A 24,500-nucleotide genomic window follows, 5' to 3' on the forward strand; every position below is an offset into this window, starting at 1 on the left:
GGGTGATTCCGTTCTAACTGTGATTTTTTTTATTAAAATTTTTAAGATTTTGAAGTTAAACTTTTTCAATTTTTTTATGCACATTATTCATCTATTTTAGTGTAAAAATGAAAATCTGAGAGGATTTTACTACAGCTTGAAAGCGTCAAGAACGAGAAACAAATTTCAAATTTTGCGTTCCATGGTACTGATATAAAATAAATTCGGTAGAAATTATTTGAGAAACTTATTAAATTCATTTATAAATTCTGTTGTAACACTTAAAATCTTTTTTCAATAATTATTTAACACATTAATGATGATTAATAACGATTAACTTTAGAATTTGTAGCACCTATGATTTAATTTATAGAATTTACTAAAAAATAAATTAATTAATTGAATTAATAAACATTGAATAAATTAATTGTCACTTGTATCAGGTACCTTTCTAGCAAAAAGTATTGGTGCCATCTGCATTAAAAAAATTTTAATTAATGATTAAAATAATTTTACAACTAATTATTATAACTATATGTTATTTTTATTATTATTTAACATGGTACTGACAGACACGATACTGACAGTTTCATTTTAAATAACAACTGTAATTATTTGGTTACGTATTTGATAATATCTATTGACTGTAAAGTTTAGACTGGTATTAAGTACAAGAATTTGATATTTTGTTCAAAAAAAAATTAATGGTTAATGAAGTTTGTCAATACTACGGTATCGACAAGACAATTTATGACATACCTTTTAAAAAATTAAGTTCTAACATGACATGAACTCTTGGCACTTTTTCATCAACTCAGTGTTTGTAAATATTACTCAGGTGACGAACTTTCAAGATAATTCACTAGACGTTTCATAAATCTCAAGGAACATGGCGTTCGAGTCACACGAATTCAAATTCAAAAATTTGTTAAAATTTAAAGACAAAAGTTATTATGTTATATCCGGATTTAATTAATTAATAATAATTAATTATTGGAAATGGTCGCGTGGGCCTCAAGGGGGAGGCATCGGGCAAACAGGGTAATTTTCCTAGAGGATTAGCTCTAGGTTTTATTTTTATTGTGAGAACTCGAACGATAAACTCCGTGGGGGCCTCTCTATAGTTTCGATCCAGAATTTGGATGCAATAAGTTAGTGAAATTGATAATTCCACTTACGTTTCGTTGTTCGCTGCTTACTGGCAAGTTGGTTTTTGGACTGCAACTCTCGTGAACGGCTTCTGTTGGTCTCTGGTCGAAAGATGATTTGGTCCAGGGAAAAGGGATGTGGTTCTTAATATTAGAAATAATCTAATATGCCGGTTTTCCCAATGATAGATGTTTATTGAAATATTTTCCTATGGGCTCGCCGTACTCAGTTCACAAGATGTTATATTGTTCTTAACACTAAAGTTCTTTCATTAACTTAAATCTCTTGGATTTAAACTTAACTATTAGACTTACTTATGGCTTTTACACTTTGAATTTATTGAGTCTTTAGCTCATATGAGTTCGGTCTGAATCTCCGACTCCAGCAATTCACTCGGACGAGAATCGCTATTTTCACACTTAACAATTATTATAAAAATCACTTCCCGTGAGGTGACTTTGGAATAAGAAAGCATATTTTTGAAAAGACAATTTTAAATAGAAATTTTAACGGTAACAAGCAACTTGCCACGCCTCCTCGAGTGCAATATCGAGACGATCTTCCCGTGGGATTTTATAGTATACTTGACTGGTTAGATTTTTATGAATGAAAATGAAACTAATCGGTTTAAGAGAAATAGAAAATAGAAAAAGGGTTGCCTAAACGTAACACGGTTTAGAACTCACGCGGGCCAGCAAGGAAGATACATTAACTTCTCAAGCGTCATAGGCTGCCGCACCTTGGTGTTCGTTGTTTTTATCACCTCGGTTCGCGGTTCTGGATGGAATAATTTAGAATGCATAATTGGATGAATTCAGAATACAGACAAGTGTAATTTCCTGATTGGAGGAACGTTGACGACGTGCAACGAGGTGTTGGCCGAGGTTGCTATCCCTAAAATTGTTAACGCTGCACTTTACAGCGAGCGCAGCAAAGAGGCCCCTTTAAATATACGGCAAGCCGGATATAACATTGAACTGGAATTCAATGTTAACTTAATACATTGAACAAAAAGTGTGCCAATTTTTTTCAGTTGGATCATAAACATTAGAATTTATGAGGTGATTAGTTTATACATTTAATTTTCAGAAAAGTTGACGGCTAACAAGCTCTTTCGATTGCCACCTCAACCTTCCAAATCGATTCATTAGTTAAAAAGTTACCAAGAGTTTACATACATACACACACACACACACACACACACACACACACACACACACACACACACACACACACACACACACACACTCGGACATCATTCTGAAAATAGTCAGAATAGCTTCCTAGAACCTTAAAACGTCGACATCTGATGAAAACTCGATTTTCAAAAATCGGGGTGAAAACAATAACTTCCCGAAATTTTTGAAAATCGTCGATTTTCTTAGCGGGAAGTTAAAAAAATAAGGAATTTTTTGATATTACTAATAGCAGATTGATGATAACATTCTGCTTTTTGAAAAGTGAACATATTCTTTTAATCTTACGAAGGTCAACTAAACATAGTTGTCACTATCAGTTGTGTAGCGCAGTCATTGAAGCGTTGTTCTTTCGTGCGTAAGGTTCCGAGTTCGAATCCTACTAAAGTAGGTGCAATCATTAATAAGTCTAGCGTTTTTTCTCTAAATTTAAAATTTCTAATTCGATTAGGAATGCAATTATCTTTCTAAAACCCTATGACAAGTCAAAACTATCGCCAATTGAAGATAACAAAAATAAAAATGAAAATGAACTATTTCATTCTGAAATTCAAAATCGATACTTTTCAGATAGCTTAAATTGGCGATTTAATTATGAGAATTATGACATCATAGGGTTTTAGAAAGCTTGAAGAATCAGCTTTAAATATCTATGCATAAAATCGAAAAATATTGAGCAGTTTACAAGTAATTACCGTTTCAAGGAAAAAATTAATTTTTCCATGTTCATTAGATGGGAAATTAAAATTAAAATAGCGACCTCTTAGAGTTAAGCTACAGAGCCTACCTTTTGGGAAGATTTTTTTCTCGGCAATCACTAACATTTCAGGGGGTAAGAGCCAAAAAAAATTAAACTTTTTTTTTCAATCACCCTAATGAACATACATGGCCATACCTGGCCAATGTACATACATTGCTACGCATGGTCATATATGGCCACGTCTGGCCAATTTCCATTTATGACAATATATGGAGCACTCATACATGGCCATGTATGATTCATTTTTCACAGGTGGGCTTATGCATGGTTCACCCTCTAATCTCGATTTTTCAGAAAAACCAAAAAAGACATATGCTCTACTTTTTTTCCTCTTTCGATCGCCGTTGGTTCCGTCAAAATCCGTTTGATAGATTTTTTTGAATAAAAGTTTTGTGAATTTCAACCCTTATAACTTTTGTTCTATTTATATTTTTAATATAATACCAATCGCGCTTTTCATCATTTTTTACCCCGAAAATGATGATATTGGTCTCATTCGATTATTTAAACCGCAAGTATGCGAAACTTGCAAAACATCCCTTTGGAATTTAAGCTTTGATGGGTGATTTCACCTCCTAGATATAGTTTTTCCGCCGTTAAAAAAATTCGTGTCTCTTAGATTTCGACGGAGAATAACAATTCTCAGTTATATCGAAATCGGAGGAGGACACCTGGGTATGTTACCTTGTAAAGTCACCGGGTAGCGGGTCAAACTTTCGAGCGTGAGGTCCATGGTTCAAATCCTGTACTTGCCCGAATTTTTTTCATTGATTTTCTTATTTAATAGAAATAATTATATACAATTGTTTATAGTTATACATAATTATATATAGTTATATAGAGAGATATATAATTATATAGAGAGATTTTTTCCCGGGTACTTATTAAAATGGATAAATTTTACGGATCAACTTACTCACAAATTTCTGGAACATGATATCCTTCAGCAAGCCTGAATTTAGCTACTGGTACTGCCATCGTAATCTCCCAACCTTTACGTTCCCTTGTAAATGCTCGTCGAAGTTCTTCGACCAAGTAGTAAAAATTATTTTTATCAGAGTATTTACCACCTCGATCTGTTGCACCTGGGTACTCCCAGTCCAAGTCAAATCCGTCGAATCCATATTGATTCATTAATGCTAATTTAAAATCAGGAAATATGTCGATTAAGTGCAATAACAATGATTAGTACTTTAAGTACACATAATTATGAAAAAAGTTACTCTGGACCAAATATGAAATAATAAACATCAAACACAACAAATAGAGAGTGAAGTTAATGCATAGTGAATACTTAAAAAATTTTCCAATAGACATTGCTATCCAAAAATATTTCTATTATTTTATTGTTGCTCAGAACGAGATCTTGGTAGGATATCATTATAAATGATCACACAGAATTCATAGTGGAGCCAGGTTATTAATAATTTGTCATCTTTAATATTTCAGGTTGTCAACGAGTTTTTAGTTTCAAATTTAGAATCTTAGAAGCAATTTAATTTGCCATCTTCTTTTTTTTGAAAACGCAATTTAACAATGCATGAGCCAATAAAACAATGACCACCTTTTCAGCCGCAAAAAAAGCACATGCACTGAATGTTAATTGAATAGCTTCAAAACTAATGAGGAGAACAGGGCCAGGATTAAGGATTATTAAGAGATGGTGATTCACAAAAATACAAGTATTTTTCATTTAACTATCATTGCAAGCATACACTGATACTTAAATACTGATTATTTGATTGATTGCATTTGCATTTGCATATACTGAATTTATTAAATTATTTATCAAGAAATCTTAATGACACTTGAGTGTATGGGATTGATTGAATTTAGCAAACAAAACTATTGAGTCATCAAAATAAAATAGATTGAATGTCCAACCGCGTGATTGTAAGGCACATGTCGAATTAAGGTGAAATTTTAATGTTGCACTGAATAAATAATTATCTCAATTAAATTGACTAAGTATGTTGTAATAATACTGAGTTTTAACAATTATTGGAAGTTAACTGGATAATTTATTTTACTGGATTATTACTTCTTGATACCTTGTGGTCATAAATCACTTAGCTAAATAAGCCGGGTTGAGTTGTCTGATCAACCTTGCGATAATGAGTTGACGTCAAATCAGTATAAATAGTTGATGAGCAGTCTCTTGATTATTTAATTAAGTTGATTGAATCGATTTACAAAGGTACAACAATAACTTTAAAAATGAATGACAATAACTAAAACTGAACGTAAGTATGAGTTAAGATTGCTGAACTAATGATGATAATTTGATAATAATGTAGAAGAAAACCACGTCACTAGTTATTGTCACGTAGCTATTCAAACGTGAATCGCTACGTGCGCTTTTCCATTTCACCGTGAATTTAACAACACCTTCTAGCTAATTATTATAATATTTTATTATTTAAGTATTTATATCATTTCTATTAATTATTTAATTATGATTTATTCAAGGAGTATAAATATTATTGTTTTTTATATTTATGTTTCAATAATTATTTTGAGTTTTATGTATTGAATTGATATTTTCATTACAGTCAGTAGCTCACGTGTGTGCATACTATACATAAAAATATCGACCGAAGGGAGAATAAGTCGATATAGTAGGGATAAAAATCAATATTTTTCGCCAGCCAGGTGGTGCACTGAATTAATTATTGTTTTATTGTTGAAAGAGTTAATAATTATATTGTTTATGATTATTAATAAAAAATATTATTTAATTGTTATTATGATAGAACTCAGGTCAAGTGACAAATTTAAATATTTTATTTTAATTAATAATTTCGGGTCCAAGGTCATTAGAGGGGATAACACGTGAGTGATATTCAACCCTCGTTAAACCGACGGAAAGATAGTCAGAGAGGACCGGGATATTGTAAAGATAGGACGTTTTGTTGCCGTGAATTCTCATAAAATTGTTCTGGCCCAGTTGCAGTTATTAAATTGTAAAGAAAGTTAATTTGGTTTATTAATATTTTTTTATATAAATTAAAAGTACCGTTTACCTATTACTCATAATTGAAAAGCTCCAGAAGTAAATTATTGTCAACGCCGGTAAGAAAATTGCATTTTCATTTGTTGCATCGGCTATCGCTGGACTTTCAATAGAGTTGATCGCGATAAATAATTTAATAATTGAACCTGAGTCATTATTGTAATAATAAGTTAAATATATTCGGCGTACGTTCTAGAGTTTGGCGCATACTTATGTAAACGTGCCGAATAAATTCATGAGTAAATTAGACAAGAATAGCGTATTTGGCTCCTTGTCTTATAATAGTATTTAAAATACTATTTCTCTGGGTAAAATTCTTTTTTTTATTTGATTATAACAGTAATTTATTTATATGAATTAATTTTATTTATAAATATAAATTTAAACTTGCGTTCGACTGCGCTCTAGGCCCACGCATCGTCGTTGCCCCCACGCCTGGAAATCGATAACATGGGACTCTACTAAGTGGTTGGTATGCTTGGCCGCGTGACGAACGGGTACTCTACGGGGGCCCCGAGTCCCGTCGTTTCTAGAACCAAAAAATTCATTAAAATCTGGATGGTACGAGCCTGGGATAAGATTGAGAGTGGGGACTACCAGCTTCGCAGCGCACTGAGACGCACTCGAGCCTCACTCAGTGCCTGGAGCTACTAGTGATTAGTCGCCAATAAAATCATTAGAAAATTTTCACCAAAACCATAATAAATTAAATCAAATTTACGGTGAGTCGTGAGACCCCGTCCATAGAGCATACGGTGAGTCAGAAGACCCCGGTTTTTGTCTCGAGAAACAACAACTGTCTGAACGGTGAGTCTAAGTCTGACCCCGGACGCACCATCTCATAATCCACGGTTGATGTAGCTCTTGTTGCGATTCCGTTTACCAATTAAAAAATTGCGCTGAGTTTGGCAACCGCGTAATCAGTTAAATGAATTGATTTCTCGCAGCTGAAAGGATTCGACAGTCAGCAGTATCCGGCGTCAAGAAGCACGAGCGACGTCCCGTTTCTTCCCTCGTGGCGTCATCATCAACACCATCGACTAATTTGGTAATTTATGGAAGCCGCCTTGGATAATTAAATTTTTTATTCTATAAATAAATTTTAAATTGAAATTGAGTAAAATTATATATATATATATATATATATATATATATATATATATATATATATATAGATGAGTTTAAATTTATTGTTATCGTGGGGTGGGTTCGAGAGCATTCGGTCGCCATTTTGTAATCGGTTTTGGGTTCGTCTTTATTAGCTAGCGTCATATTGAATAATTAATTCAGTTGAGTCTAACGACCACTGATTAATTAATTAATAGTTAATAATTGTGGAATTTAAATTTAATTTAATTTAGCAGGCATTCTTCTAGAGATACTGAGTCTCACAGACCGTTCTCTAGAAGGTGCTGAAATTTAGTTTGGTAGCGTCTTATTAAATATTGCAACCTTGGTGCTGAGTCTCACCGACCACTCCACTGGAAACGTTATTTAAGTAAAATTCATTAGGATAAAATTAAAATAAAATAAAATTCAGGGTGGAAAGTCAACCCAGAACTTTAGGCGTCAAATAAAATTTTATAATTGCGGACAGTGTGTGGGTAAATGTGAATTAAAATAAATTTTTGCCTCGCCAGCAAATTGTTTTAAATAAACGAGATGATAATTGTTATTATAACTTAAGAAATTTATATTAAATTTAAAACTAATTGAATTTTAAAATACGTTAATATTGTCGGGACATTAAAAATTTTATTATTGTCAAAACATTTAATATTGAATTAGAAAGCATATCTGTTGCCACAAAATTATTATAAATAAACTTGGATATATTTTATTAAATTAACATTAACTGAAATAATTATTCTCGATCGATTAATGACGCTGAGTCTACCGACTGCTTATTAAGGGATTGAACTCATTGTATTTGAACCTAACTCTGCAGCGGTGAGGTCCAGCCACGATAAGGAAATTTTGGAACTCGTCCTTGAGATTTCTTTTTCTCTGCTTTGTTACCTTGCACTTGATACTGAGAGATCGTGCAACTTACTCTTAGTGGCGCCCTAAGAACTTTTTGAGATGCAGCCCAGTGTTGCCAAATATATATTGAGTACCCGTGTCTTTCTCTCCCCAGAGTAAATAATATAAAATAAAGAAAAGATTAGTTTTTTTATTTATGTACAATTTATATTGAGTAAATATTTGTAATTTGTAATTTGAATTCCCTAGTGGATAATTTAATTCAAATTAATTATTATCATTATTTGGCTGTAATGAGTATATAATTATTTAATGAAGTTTGTGATAAATAATTAATGTACCATGGCAGATATTTGGTATTGTAGTAATTCAGTGGAATTATATTTATAAATATATTTGAATTAAATAATTTAGTAAAAGGAATCCAGTGATAGCCAAAATTTGTTTGCTTATTTTCTAGATATATTTTAGTAATAATTATTCCTTATGATTTTTATTCATTATATTTATTTGGTTGTCTTTCCACTTGGTGCATACATTCTCGCTCAAAATTTTGTTCCATGATCTTTCCGCTGATTTGTTAGTATTTTTGTCCGTTTTGTGAAAATAGGTTAGCGCCCTCGTGTACTAACCTAGCCTCAAGAGCTGTTTTAGGAACACTTTGATTTTATTCATTATTTCGAGTGATATTTAAAATTATTATTTATAATTTTTATTACACGTGGGTGACCACACACGGATCCCGGATTTTTTTCGCGTCTCCGTCGCGAAATAAAAACAGTTTACGTTATACTTTGAATTTTCTGATTGATTGGTGGTGACGTATGCTCACCACCTCGAGCATCATTAGCTAGCGCTGCTCTCTTTGTTAGTTTAAATAGACGAGGCAATTTTAAATTTAATAAGAAACTGTCAAACAAAACACCCACAGGAATAAATAACATACTAGCTACAGCACTCAAGCACCTTCCACCAAGAATTATGAAAGATTATTCGGTAATTTTTACCAACGCATTAAATACAAAACACTTTTTGAAAGCAGAGAACATAGCTGAAACACTATCCATTCATAAAAAAGGAAAGTTTCTAAGCTCAATAGTGAACTACGAGCCAATACGTCTCACAACAAACATCAGCAAAGTATATGAGGTATGTTTGAGGAGAGTATTTCCGGTAGAGTTTTTTTTGCTGAAGGGGAATTCTTACGATAAAAAATATTTGGGTGGTCTTGAAAATGACCGTTGTAATCTTTAGAAAGACTGCTTGAGAAGAGTCTTGAGTTTACCTTAAGAGTTTTAGTTGGTCCTGAGAAGAACCGTTTGAAGAGAATTCTTAGTGTAGTCTTGAAAAGACCCCGGAGAATAGCCCTAAGAAGAGCTGTATGAGCTAGCCGTAAAAAAACTGATGATTTTAGTTAGTTGTTAGTGAAAAATATTCAAGCTTTGTGCTCTTGAATATCAGTAAAGGTGTAGATCGCTTATAACCTTGCACGTTATCTGGAGAGTTCTTACCCGTCAGGCTGGCGAAACATGAATACGGTTTCGCTGTTAGGGTCTCTCTTTATATACTCTTGAGACGGCTTCCACAACGTTCAGAGCTTAAGTGAGAGTTATGGATAGCTGCTCCAGTGAGGTGGCTGGATTGAGAATAAGGGGGTCGAGCGCAATGAGACGCCTAGAATTGCGGGAGTGAGAGAGCTCTCTTTCTCCACGGTCCATGATTGATTTTGCCGTAGTCCGCGCTAATTTATTCAGTTACTTTTGAACAAGCTACCCATTCATAACGATGTATAAGTACATTACAAAGCAGAAAAAATTATACCAGATTATTAGTTTGATTTCTGATACCAGCATTCCACTGTCTATGCAACCCACAAGCTACTGCCAGACGTCAACACACACTTAGTAAACGAAGAGATAGTGAAAGTAACACTAATAGACTTAGAAAAAGCTTTTGACTCAGTACAGATATTTGTACTGATATTCATTCTGATAAGAAAAAAGTTTTCAACACCACTGATAAGAGTCATGCGGCAAATTACCAAAAGTAAGTGCATCATTTCAGAGGAAGTCAATCTGTCTATTAAACTCGCCAAACCTATTCAACATATGTACTTGCAATATTTTAAGACAATATACTTGCAATATTTCATGTTCTGCATTAAGACAAAGAACATTACCTACTCAATGGTAGACGCCCATAATACCATATTCTACACGTCTAGAAAAATGCCACAGTGAATATACCAAAGATTAGAAGAAATATTAAATAAGGTCACCAAATTTTATGCAATCTGTCACCTGAAACTAAATTTCGTTAAATATGAAACTATAATATTGAAATACATAACAACAAAAATAAGGGAAAAAAGGTCATTCGGCAGCTGAAATGGAAAGTAGATTTCTCACTCAATCAATATAAAAAGTTAGTTTCAAACATACATATTTTGTGATACATGTTAGTGTGTAGTCATCGTATGGAATGAGGCTCGTTTTCTAAGACTGAGGGTAAAAAAGGACAGTAACTTACTTTCTCGGAGAACTTTATAGGTAGTTGATTTGAGAAAACATTGCATAGGTAATATATTAATCTAACCTTCACGCAAATAAAGTATTGCGGTATTCATAATCTACAATGGTCATCTAAACTTTAGATGGTTGCTATAACCTAACGGTATAACTATTAGCATAATCTTATCTTTCAGTGTAGTTAAATTAAAAGTCTATTTTAGTAGCGGCAAGAAAAATTTAATGAAAATAGATTTTAATATGCAATGTATGTTATTAAAAGTTAAAACCATAAAAGATATTGGTTTCTTTACTAAAAAAAATTTTCAATGTTTCAAAAGTATCAAAAAATGTCATTTAAAGTACAAATTCGAAGGTTATCAAGTCAGCTTTAAGATACATTGGATAAAAATTGTCTAAAATATTTAAATTTGAAGTCATACAAACCCTCATAATTACAAGATCACAATAAAATATAAATGATGAAATAGGATTATAATGAGAAATGCATGAGTAATCAGGAATAAAAACCATATTTTCTGATTTTCTTGATTCTGTCCAAATATTCAAGGCTATCAAATTATCGGAAGTAATAGTCAAAACATAAAGTTTAAGGTATAAAATTAAAGTTTAGTAAGCAAGCTTTAAGATACTTTTTACAAAAATTGTCTGAGTTTTAGTTTCGAAATTATATAAACTTTAACAGTGAATATAAAGTGATTTCTTTGAAAATTATGAAAATTTCAAACAGCTATCCCTGATTTAAACATCTAATTAGAAATGATTTGAAAAATCTAAATCATTTCATATTGTATCATATCATAAAATTATAATTTGAGATAATTCAAAATAATTAAAAATTCTTAACTTTGAATTATTTTAAATCATAAAGATATGAACCAGAAATTGCAATATTATTTTCTAATTGGATTTAATTTAAAGTGATTCAAGAGTTCAAATTACTTCAAATAATTTTGAATTATTCGAGAAACCAGTTATTGTAATATTATTTTCTAATTTGATTTAATTTGAAATGATTCGTTCCGAAATTTATACTCGAAAGCAAAATAATTCAGACGATTTGGAATGATTCCAAATGATTTAGAGTTACGTAATCTCAAATCATTTCGATTTAGATTTCTCAATCAGGAATACCGCACAAAAATATCACATATGGTAACCATATATCAAAAATAATATGTTACAGATATAAAAATATATATGTGACAACACATGAAATCTTGTATAGAATTATATATATTATGGCCGATTTTATTATATTTTTATATATGTTTTCTCTCATGTGATTTCATATATATTGCGTACGAGTGGATAAAAACTGATTTTTTCGAAAAATTGTGAAAATTTCAAGCAGCCATAACTTCTAAACTAATCAAACGATTAAGCCGATCTTCAAACTTCACCCTAATGATCGCCCAAATATATATTATTAGGGTTGCCCAAAAAAACCGACTATTTTCTTTTCGAGTCTCTTATGAAAATTTAGTGGTTTACGATCTTTTAAGAAGCCTCTCCAAAAATCAGCTCGATAAAAAATTTTCAAGAGGTCACTCACGAATTTTCAAATTATGGAAAATGATCGAAATTTGAATTTTTTATTTCAAATTTTTTCTTTCTCGTAGCAGCAATGGTTTATATTTGTGAAATCATGACTACGCAAGAAATTTGAGCCCAAAATTGAAATGTTTAAACCTCGCTCAAGAATTTTGAATGTTTCCAAGTGCTGTCTTCTGAACATTTTCAAGTGACCCTTGAATATTAATAATAAAACTTCTTGATTTTTTCACTATCAATTTGCATCACAATTAATGAAAATATAACCGAAGAAATAGAAATAATGAGTTATTTACATACTTTTTTATTTTTTAATTCAATTTTTAGGTATTTTCGCTTATTTAAAACACTAAATTTTATTGTTTAAGACTGTCCTGTATATTTTTGGTCATGTGTTACGTTCTGGCTCTAATTAAATTTAAATAAAATTTTTTTGGAAATTTTTTTTTGAAGTCTCGAATTATTTATTCGCCACGGTGGGCGAATAAACGGTTCGACACTTCTTAGAATTATAATTAAATAATAAATCAATAAATCGTTACTTTGTTGGCGATATTATTTTATTCATCACCAACAATGTAACGGAAATCTCTTGCGATAAGAAAGTCGCCGTGGCTCGCGGATAGTCTAAACAGATGACGACGCATGAGACCCGGGCCACGACGATTCTCTCATAGGAAACCTGAGATGCAACGTTAGCACTTTTGATAATGTATAATACCAAGGAGAGACAGAATCAAGGCAGTCGATCACAAGATCTAGAAGAGCTAAGAACTTTACATAAAACTGCTGGCTTGATCCTGTCACTCGGACTTTAAGGCAAAAATATATATCCGTACTTTACCAAATACGCACTCCTTATTTTAAACTTTGGGTGCTGTCATCGGCAGCCTAATAATCTCATACCTCATATTGGGCGCTGCTACCGGCAGCCTAATACTCTCATCTGTTTTGGGCGCTGATACCGGCAGCCTAAGCACTTCCCTTCCGCATCCCAAAAATTCATGCCGAGAAGCCGAAGGTCAGGCAAAAAGGCCCAGTTCCGCCGGATCATTCGAACGATCCACGAGGATCTCGGTCGTTCAGTTCACCAACGTTCCCGCCTAGAGATCGTTGCCGAGGAAGTCCTCATCGATCCGGTAACGTTGGTCATTCCAAACCCGGTTAATAAGTTACCAAGTTCTGGTATCGCGTCGAGAGAAGTTCGTGACCCGTCGGGTTCTGGTGGTATTATTCAACAGCTGGAGTCACTCGCCCTTAAGGAGGAACCGGGCCCTCCAGGCTCGTCTTGTCCAGAGGAAGCATCAAGGGAGAACACAGTCTTCTGGACTGGTATCAGAGAGGGTTGGCAGTTGATTCCAGTGGACGTTCCATCCGTCCGTCCGCCTAGTGGGAGCATCCCTTTCCACGACCCTCGTTACGGGTATTATTCTGAGGCCTATTTCAAGGCCACCGGCAAGGACGAGTACGCACCGGCGGAGGAGAAGAAACTACGTCAGAAAGGGATTAGTTGGGCCGACTTATGGGGCCCATAATCTCCACCATGGTAAGTCATCAAAACATTTTCGCATAAAATAAAGGAAGGTCAACAGCTGACGCACCTGGGGTCTATTGACACCCTAACGACGTCAACCTGGTCAATTTAAAATTATTCTGTCTAATTAATAGATAAGCCAGAATGTTACACATGCAAAAATTATATTTTAGTAAAATGACAATAATTGAGTTACAAAAAAATACAAAAAATGATTCAAAGTATGCGTTACATATTATCAGTTAGTATTCAAAATTCTTTAACACCGTTTGAATACTTAGATTTTGGGCTGAAATTTTCAGCATAGACATGATTTTACAAATATAAACTATTGCTGCCACAAGAGAGAAAAAATTTAGAAGTGAAAAATCCGGATTTAAATTATTTTTGATATTTTAAAAATTCATGAGCGACCTCTTGAACCTTGTTTATCGAGCTGATTTTTGGAGAGGCTTCTTAATACATCGTAAGCCAACAAATTGTCATAAAAGACTCGAACCAAAAATAGTCGGTTTTTTTGGGCTAGTCTAATATATATTCGATATGGGAACGATTCCCAGTTCGGGCTATTTCTATTTTTCTCAATTTATCTATAAATTGTCTTATTGAGAAGGTTTGCATGTTTAGGTTTCTACTATATTTAAAATTGGTTGTTCACTTATAAAAATAAGTTGGAGACGGGTCAGCGTAGAAGAAGTTCGTTCAGCTCTAAATAATGGTAAGAACTGAGCTTCTCTGGGTTCGGATGGCATTAACTTATTTTGGTGGAAGAAACTAACTTCTATCCATAGTCGTCTGGCCCGGATTTTAACGTTCATCAGAGGTGACAAACCTATTCCATGCTGGCTTATAAAAGGGCGAACCGTGCTAATCCTTAAGAAAGGTGACTTGTCCGACCCGCAAAACTACAGACTTATTACCTGTCTGAATGCGGTTCATAAGATTTTTACAAAAATCTTAAGCAATTCTGCAGGTGATAGATACTGTGTGGTAGCAGATATATGAATAGCTTGTCAGTAAAAGACGCTTGTCAGGTTGCAAAGAGAATCTCCTAGTTGATCGTAGTATTATTCAAAACGCGATCATCTATCAGCGCAACCTGTCAATTGCCTGGATTGACTACCGTAAAGCATTTGACTCAACACCTCATGAGCTTATTCTCTTTTTGCTCAAATGTCTTGGAGTCAATCGCGATACAGTGGGATACATTCAGCGTACGATGCAACTTTGGTGAACACGGTTTCACATCTCATGTGGCAATGACAAACATGTGACCAAAGCTGTACAGTACAAAAGAGGAGTCTTTCAGGGAGATTCTCTGAGCCCTCTGCTGTTTTGGATCTCATTGCTGCCAGTATCTGTTGCGCTACGCCATACCCGTGGATACTCAGTGGGCCCACTAACTGATTGGAAGTATTCGATCACCCACTTACTCTACATGGATGATCTGAAGGTATATGCTCTTGATGAGGAACACCTTCAGACAGCCTTGAACATTTTTTTCCAATTTAATTCAAAAAATCCAATTTAATATAGTGGAAACCTAAAACATGCAAACCTTCTCAATAAGACAATTTATAGATAAATTGAGAAAAATATAGATAGCCCGAACTGGGAATCGAACCCAGACCATGTCGGTATCGCGCCGAGTGCTCTACCAGTTGAGCTATCCGGCACTATACTATATTCCGTTCAATTTCATCTATAACTTATTGAGCCACACCGTCCATCGTACGGTATTACACCAATTTAATATAGTGGAAACCTAAAACATGCAAACATGCAATATTCTACTTCCCCCAAAAATCTTTTACAAACGCACTACACAAAAGGGCCTTCGTAGCCAGATCATGGGTACAACGTATCCCCTCCAAGTATACCTTTTTGTACTCTACGCTATGCTAGCATGAGTTGCTTTAATCTTTAAAAATAACTTCTAATAAAAATGTTTAGACAATAAGATACGTCATTTCCTCCCAGATAAAAATTTATGAGCTGATTTTTAATAGTGTGCTGTAATTAATAAAAAAAATCAGCTGGCGGTAAGTCGAGGGAAACCTCGTCAGCTGATGCATTTAAATAGGCGTTAGATGCTCCTACCTACCGCTTGCGTTATAACTTTCAAAGTGTCAGCTGACGGTTTTTCCACCAAGATACAGCCAGCAGACATATATAGTTATCCATAGTTGTGTATAAGCTACCATCAGGTAAATTTTTAGTTGAGAGGAAATGATTGAAAGTATAAATTTTTTTTTCGCGTTCTAGCGATCAGCTGACATATAATACACCGTGTTATAGTCAGCTGATTGTTATCTTTCTTCAAGATGTTGGTTTAGCGACAATTTGACGTATTTTCAGGTAGGAGAAAATGATTGAAAATACTATTTTTTTTCGTGCGTGGGAGGCTATCACCGCTCAATCCACCCACGGAACCGAAGCTGACGTTCACGAAGCTTTATAATACAAGACTCTGATGCATTCTACTAACTATCGCTTGAGAGGAACTTGGTCGTGTAAATCTGTCGCTGGCTCCCGGACTATATGTGCGGGGACTCCGGAAAATCTGGTCATCAGAACTTTTCGGGAAAAACAACGTCGCTGCAACAAATATGCTTGCTGTCTCGGTACTTTTCTACTCTTTCGGTGTCCTTAAATGGACCCGAAAAGTGCTCAGAGACCTCGATATCAAGACACGCAAAGCCATGAATTTGAATTGGAGCATGCACCCTAAGTTCTCAGTCACCAGATTATACCTTTCCCGGCACATCGGAGGGTGAGGTCTACAGCACTTGGAGTGTCTTAACGATCGTTTCGTTTTGGGTTTAACATACGAAGTTGTCAATTTCACAGCAGATGAAAACGACTTCTTTATGCACATTGTTAATATTCATGAGAATGGGCAGAAGGGAGCGTTTTTATATAAGGTAGCAATGTACGCAACAATATCCCTTGGTCTTGGAAAAGTAAACCCTCTTAGTGATCTTCCCAAAAAGGAATTTAAGACGGTCATCAGGAACGCCGAGCAGCAAAAACTGCTCAGTACACATATGGACAAGTCCATGCACAGCGTGTTCTTTAAACACGTGCGTGATTATAGCTTGTCCACCCAGCTGACGTTTTCCTTCCTTAAGTCAGCTGGCCTGATGTCCGAAACCGAAGGATATATTTTTGCCTGCCAAGATGGTGTTATCAACACTCTCGAATACCGTGCAAGAGTGCTCCAGACGCAGCTACCCAACACACTGTGTAGGGTGTGTAAGCAACATCCTGAGACGCTTATGCATCTTTTGTCAGCATGTCCTGTGCTGGCAAAAAATGCATACATCTAGCGTCATAATGCTGCTCTGCGAGTGTTTTACTTCCATCTTAGATATACGCACGGTATCGATAAAACACCAGTGTTGCCTTACCTGCCAGGAGATATTCCGCAAGTTGTTGAGAATGACCGTTGCCGTAATTGTTGGAACGTGCCATTCGCAACAACGCGGAAGATCGACCACAATAAACCTAATATTGTACTCTTCGATAAAACCGCTCGTAACATTTATGTTATTGAGTTTTCAGCTCCAGCTGAATATCACATCACCGTTAAAGAAGAGCACAAACACCAGATATATCAGGATCTCCTGTTCGAAATTGGCAAACTTTATCCAGGCTACCGTGTCAAGCTTGTCATACTCATTGTTGGCGTCCTAGGAGGCATGAAACAGACTTTTGTGTCTGCACTGACTAAAATCCCAACTGATTAATCACAAGTCGAGTTTTTGGCTTCGCGGATGCAGAAGGCGGTCATTTTCGGATTTCTCCGTATTCTAAGGCAATGAAACTTGGCTTGCTGCGCATGCTGATCATCTCGTTGATGATGCATCGCAGGAGTAACGATTTGACTTTCAGGTAAGGTCCTCGTTAGAGTTGGACTACCAGGGATAACCCCCTGAGCATTGAACTTAAAAGAAAATAACAATAATAATAATAATTATAATAATATAAATCCTTGTCTCAAATGTCAGCCTTTTTTAAGCTTCAGGGTCAGCTCAACTTTGGTTTTTTTCGGCCTAGCGAGTTTCGCTCTCGTGTACACTACCTGGGCCTTTTTTTTTAGCCGAGAAAAAAAAATATTTTTTTTTCAGTTCAAAAAATTTTTACCTCAGACCATTAATAAGACCATAAGACTGAACAAAAAAATCAGAAAGAGATGCAATATTTGAATATTTTATTTAGTTAAAAAAAAAGTTAGAAGAAATGCAACTATCATCATTGTAAGTATGAAAAATCAGTTCTGTTAAGATCCTTTTAAGTATGATGTGATTTGTTGTGAATGATGCAATAGATTGTGAGCTTTGACAAGATAATGCTGGTATAGTCGAAGTAACAAATTTACTTACCAACAATACTTTTGATAAATATACTTCGTCGTTCACTGCTACTCACAAGAGAACTGTATTTTTTCCCGCCTTCGCCCCATCCTCCAATAGCGATCTCTGTTTTTAATCCAGGAAATTTTCGCTTTAAACCAACAAATTCGTAGAATCCATTTTTTTTTACATCAATGTCAGGATCCAAGATGAGATATTCCCAAGTGACATTACTGATACCAATAAATGAATAAATGACATGCGTGCAAAGATCACCCCGTACATCCTTTATTCCGTAGCTACCAAGTCCAGGTCTATAGATAGCCCAATTGCTAAAATAACAAACAACTCTAGCAGGTTGTTTTGTTGCTGAAATAAAGATAAATTTCAAAAAGAGGCAAAATGAATGATATATATTAATAAATTCTATAGGATGAATATTAATTAAAGCAAAGAACCATTAATTTATAAAAAATAGATAAATAAATTGAGTAAAAGAAAACTAGATGAGATAGAATTGTATAAGTAGGAAGTTTCCAGGCGATCAATAAGAGGGTCTTACTAAATTGTCATGAGAAAAATGAAAGGAATAATTTTTGAGGATTTTATGATGGTCGAAGAAAATACTTCGTATCTAATGAGTAGACGTAAATTGAGAAACTTACACTGAATTGACCCAACTAATGCTGCAACCATTAGAATCACAAATATGAACTTGAAGAGCCTGAACATAATTGATCCTAAAATTAAAAAATCTTTGATGTACGTAAGTTATGATAGTAATAAAATAAGAATAGTCAAAAGAGAATCGAGAGTAGGTTTGTGATTTACTAAACCAACTATTAAAAATTTTATATAATTAGATAAAATTATGTATGAATTTTTATAATCATATACAATTCCTCTTCCCGAATAAAGAAGAGTTTATACAATTAAATCAGTATGGCCACAAAGAAATTATTTTAAAATTCCCATATATTTTCCTGTTTTCCAGTGAAAATTTTCACATCTCTTCTTAATTCAGAAATTTTGTTCATTTCATTGAAATATTCAAATTTGTAATTGTATTTTCTTTGTCAATAATTAAGTTTCATGATTAAATCATGCAATAAACCAAACAAAAGGTCAACCAAAGAATTAACATGGTTTACTTTTGATTATTTGATGTCGAAAATATGGAAATTAATATTTGTAATAAGAAATTTTATAATTGAAATAAGTTTAAATAAACTAGTTTCAAAAATTATGGGATATTAAGAAATATTCAAATTTTTGAAAGATTTATAACAGGTTGTAACTCGACGGAAAATGTTCGTAAACAAAAATAAAAAAACAAACTGAGATCTTTATGAGAATTATGTACAATTTTATAAATTTTCATAAAACTTTATGATATTATCCAAAATTTTATGAAATTTTACATTTCATAAAATTATCTCATAATTTCTGTTAAAATTTCATAAGTTTTTTTTAAATTTTATAAACTTTTATGAAATTTCGTAAAACTTCATAAAATTTCATAAAAATACATAAAATTTAATACTAGTAACTCCTTGGGATTTCGAAGATATTTGAAAAACCCGTTTTTCACCATTTCTTTCTCTACCGATATCTCTCAAACGCATTAACCGATTGAGATGGTTAAGGCGGCAATCGATGTGTTTTTCTAAGTTCTAGGACTGACTAGATTTCAGAGTCGATTGCTTGAATCGTTTCTGAGAAATAAAAAAAAAAATTTTTTTTTTATAATTCGCAAAAATCTTCGAATCTAATTGATCAAATGATCTAAAATTTCCAGGAAAGTTGATGGCCAACAAACTTTTTTGATTGCTGCCTTAACCATCTAAATCAGTTCATTAATTAAGAAGTTATAGACCGTTCACACACATACACACACGATCAGATATCATTCTGAAAATAGTCAGAATAGCTTCCTGGGACCTCAAAACGTCGACACCTGATGAAAACTCGCTTTTTGAAAATCGGGGTGAAAACAATAATTTCCCGAATTTTTTGAAAATCATCGATTTTCTTAGCGAGAAGTAAAAAAAATTTTTAATGAAATTTATTTTAATGATTTTTTAGAAAAAACGGATTAATTTTCATTATAAATTGAATCATAAATTATAAATTAAATTTTATTTTTATGATCGATAAAAAAAAACATAATAATTTCAACTATTAACGTCAAAATAAAAATAAACGTTTAATTATTTAATTTTTTTACCAAGAATGTTTGATTATTCTTGATTAAAAACTTCGATTAAATCCGATTGAAACTCGATCGGATTTTGATTGTATTTTTCTGCACGATCAGACATAACTTTGCGGGAATCATGCTTGATCGTGCATGATCCATACTTTACTATGCTTTGTCTTGTCTTAATCATGCATGCTGATTTTTTCCCGGACTATTAAAAAATCCATATGGGAATACAGTGTAGATTTTTATGTGAGTTCTAACATGTCATTTTCAGGTGAATTATCATATGGTTTCCTATGTAGTAATCCAGCATAAATCCCAAAGTAAACTTTCACATGGGCTTCTATAGCAATCCATACTATGCCAACGTCATATGGGAATCGTATGGAATCTCAGAAAGATTTTGGCCTCAATTTCCTATAGGAACGTGCACCATGTCAAAATCGGAATCTAAGTACTCAAAATTTCCTATGTAGATTTGCCTTATGGGAATTTGGATACTTATGGTTTCTTACATAAAATCTTTTGTAACCATGCACTCCTACATTGATTCCTACGGATTCTTACATAAATCCATACTTTTGTATATGGATTCCTAAGGGGTCCCATACAATTCTACATAGACTTTTTGATTAAGGTAGTGATGCATGACGAGGATGACTTTACATGAGTTATACACAGTCAGGTAGGCTCATGCCAACTTATTCTCAATTTTGTATGATCATTCTCTACATATTATACATTCTCATCCATGATCAACATGATTTAATCCGATTTTACATGGTTATGTATGACGTTGCATAATTCGTCCAGTGACATGAATAATCATTCATGATTGAGGTTGGTCATGCATGACATTGCGTGAATCATGCGTGACTATTCTTACCTAGTTATGCATGATTGAACATAGTTTTGCATGATCATGCGTGCCTTTGCATGAATCGCGGATCATGTCTCAATCATGCACGATCATGCATGGTCAACCATAATCGTGCATGATGATTTTTTTCCAGGAATTTCTGTTCTTTTTTGAATATAGTTAATTTTGAATGACAGGTGGCAGGTCGACTAGTTTGTATAAAGATTGATGTGTAATTATTTTATAGTTTATGGTAACTGTGAAATTCGAGAAAAAGTCTTATTTTCGTCAACTTAAAAACTTAATTTCATTGGAAATTTTAGTTTACAAATACTTGGTAAATTCTGCTCAAACCATGAAGACCACCCTGATAGTTTAACTGGTAGCAAGCTAGCGACAAAAGACTGTAGCAACTTATAATTAAGTTGGTTGCGAAATTGGGTGCCACGACTACATATATGCGGACAAAATAACGGCGACAAAATATCCCGGACAAAATAACCGCACGACAAAATATCCTCACGACAAAATATCCTTAAGTAAAATTTATAAGGTAATGGTCTTCAAGTGAGGCTCCATCGATTTTTGACTATAAAATGTCTTCTGTATGCAATTACACCGAAATAAATTAACATTTGCGATTTGTTCATGATTCTAGTGCTATTTGTCACCCTTTTTTGCGTGTGGGTATATTTTTATAATCACACACACACACACAAAATTCGTGAAAAAAGGGCACTATTTTTTATACCTTATTTGTATGTGCATATATTTTTGTAATTGCACACATACAATAGTCATAAATGACTATTTAAATGTAATTTTATCATGACAAATGTATACTCGATAATTTAAATGTATTTACAAACTTAAAAAATTTATGTCATTAGATCATTATATTTGCAGGTCATTAATATTGTTATATAATAAAATTATTATTGTAAATTTCAATAATAAAACCTTTCAAAACTTGATAGTTACTAATTATCCATTATCGATTAGTTACTTAAATATATCGATTTGACGTTTTTTTGGCAACTGATATTTGACCGTACAGTTATTTTGTCATGGTTAATTGCAAATTGCGAAATTGGCATTTCTATAAGTTGATGGCAACTGTTTACCAACTTATCGAGAAAGTTGTTGGTCAAAGTTGACATTCGATTAGTTGACGAAAAGTCTTCTTCTCTCAGAAAGTTAGCGACAGTTGTGGCAGTAGATTGTCGACGACTTTCTGGAAAAATTGGTAACAATTTAAAGTCAACTGTTACACATATTGATAGATCTATAGGTTGCAGCATGCTCACTATAGTCAGAAAACTGAGCAACAAAAGTTGATGTATAGATGTGGTTAAATCGGAATATTATGTGCTCAGTAAACTTTAGCCAATTTCGTATGTCCTGATAGCACAGTTTTCTTAGCATAAGTTTACTTTTCAAAAGTTTCCTTGAATTTTTCGCTAAATGTCCATCAATTTCGGGCTTTTCCCTTTTTGATGATGATTTTTATTCCGTTAAGTGCGGTCCAGCTTTAAGCTGTAAATTCTGACTATGAATACCACCTTAGGATGCATCAGTGGAATATTAATAAAAGTTAAAGTGTAATATTTATAGTAAATTTTACCCGATAAAAAACGTTTAGATACAACCAGATATGTCTGGATCTCGTTATATCGGTTTATATCCAAATACATCCAAATATTTGATCTTGCTAGATATAAGCATATATAAATATAACTGCTTAGATCTAATCATATATAAGCAGATATAGAGATGTATTAAGATTGATATCCAAATAGATATACGTATATCCAAGCATATATAAATATATCTGCTCAGATCCAACTATATATAAGCATATATAAAAATTGACATCCATGCAGATATGCTTATATCCAAGCATATACAAGTACATATAGTTTTATCTGCTCAGACCCAACTGTATGTATGTGGGTATACAGATGCAAAAATGATTCATATCCACGCAGATATACGTATATCCAAGAATTTATGACTACATCCAAAAATGTGTGTACATATGTAGTCATATTTGATCAGATCCAACAATATTTAAATACAGGTAAGGCTCTTGAATCGTTGAAATGTCAAAGTTCTACTGCGAATAAGACTTTTTATTTAATTATACACGAACATCTGAGTAATATACGAAAATTAAAAACTTTTATCCAAGCAGATATAAATATTTCCGAAAATAAATTATTACACATTGGTAGTATTATGTCTGTTTACATTTAACTATACAGATTAAGGTAAATAAAATATATTTAGTCTGCTAAAATATATTTAGTCAGCTACTAAATAAAATATATTTAGTAGCTGATTAAAATTTGAAATCGATCGCGTCAGTCGTTTCGAAAATATTTAGAAAAAACCGTTTTTCACCATTTCTTTCTCCCGCGATAACTCTCGAACGAATTATCTGATTTTGATGTTTGAGGTAGCAATCGACGCGTTTTATTGAATACTAGAGCTGATTAGATTTCGAAGTCGATCGTATGAGTCGTTTTTGAGAAATCAATAAAAAACTAAAAAAAAAATTTTTTTTTTTTTCGTAATTAACAGATATTTTTAAGTCTATTTGATCAAATAATCTGAAATTTTTAGAAAAGTTGATGGCTAACAAGCTCTTTCGATTGCCACCTCAACCATCCAAATCGATTCATTAGTTCAAAAGTTACAAAGAGTTTACATACACACACACACACACACACACACACACACACACACACACACACATACATACACACACTCGGACATCATTCTGAAAATAGTCAGAACAGCTTCCTAGGACCTCAAAACGTCGACATCTGATGAAAACTCGATTTTCGAAAATCGGGGTGAAAACAATAACTTCCCGAAATTTTGGAAAATCGTCGATTTTCTTAGCGGGAAGTTAAAAAACATTTTTTTTTTAGTATTTTCGAAATTTTTCAAAAACGACTGTATAAATCAGTTTCAAAATCTGATCAGCTTTAGAACTCAATACAACGCGTCGATTGCCACCTTGATTGTCTCAATCGGTTAATTCGTTCGAGAGATATCGTTGTAGAAGAAATGGTAAAAAACGTTTTTTTTTTTTTTTAACGAAGGCACAAAAAAGTATTTTCGAGCTCAAAGAGCTCGTAAATGTATTCATAGAGATTTTTCAAGAAGCTTGAAAACTGCGGGAAGTTTTGGGGCTGGCCCGCAGGGTCAGCTGACAGGCCGATTTTTTTTTTTATAAGAACTTTATTTTGGGATGTATACCAATGATATTTATACTAGACTAGATTGAAAAAAATTGACTTTTTTTTTTTTTTTGCAAAAATTATATTGAATATATAGTTCGATATGACAAAAAACAAATACTGTCGAAAGTTGAGCTCT

At 33.3% G+C, this 24,500-nt stretch overlaps 1 protein-coding gene across 3 annotated transcripts in view; it reads right to left on the minus strand.

The window, feature by feature from the left end:
• The window catches only part of LOC103573659 (endochitinase), a 55,950-nt gene that overhangs the window by 14,500 nt on the left and 16,950 nt on the right, over positions 1-24,500 (minus strand). For 2 of the 3 annotated variants that reach the window (XM_053741934.1, XM_053741935.1), the window contains exons 2-4: positions 18,717-18,791; positions 18,082-18,420; positions 4,001-4,223 (exon numbers count right to left, since the gene is read on the minus strand). In XM_053741934.1, the coding sequence (XP_053597909.1) occupies positions 4,001-4,223; positions 18,082-18,420; positions 18,717-18,783 (629 nt within the window). In that variant the 5' untranslated portion in view covers positions 18,784-18,791. Of the gene's footprint in view, positions 1-4,000; positions 4,224-4,307; positions 5,463-18,081; positions 18,421-18,716; positions 18,792-24,500 lie in introns of those variants that run through there. The other variant, XM_053741936.1, reaches the window with a different exon arrangement.

Source organism: Microplitis demolitor, chromosome 9 (assembly GCF_026212275.2).
Source record: "Microplitis demolitor isolate Queensland-Clemson2020A chromosome 9, iyMicDemo2.1a, whole genome shotgun sequence".
Lineage (NCBI taxonomy): Eukaryota > Metazoa > Arthropoda > Insecta > Hymenoptera > Braconidae > Microplitis > Microplitis demolitor.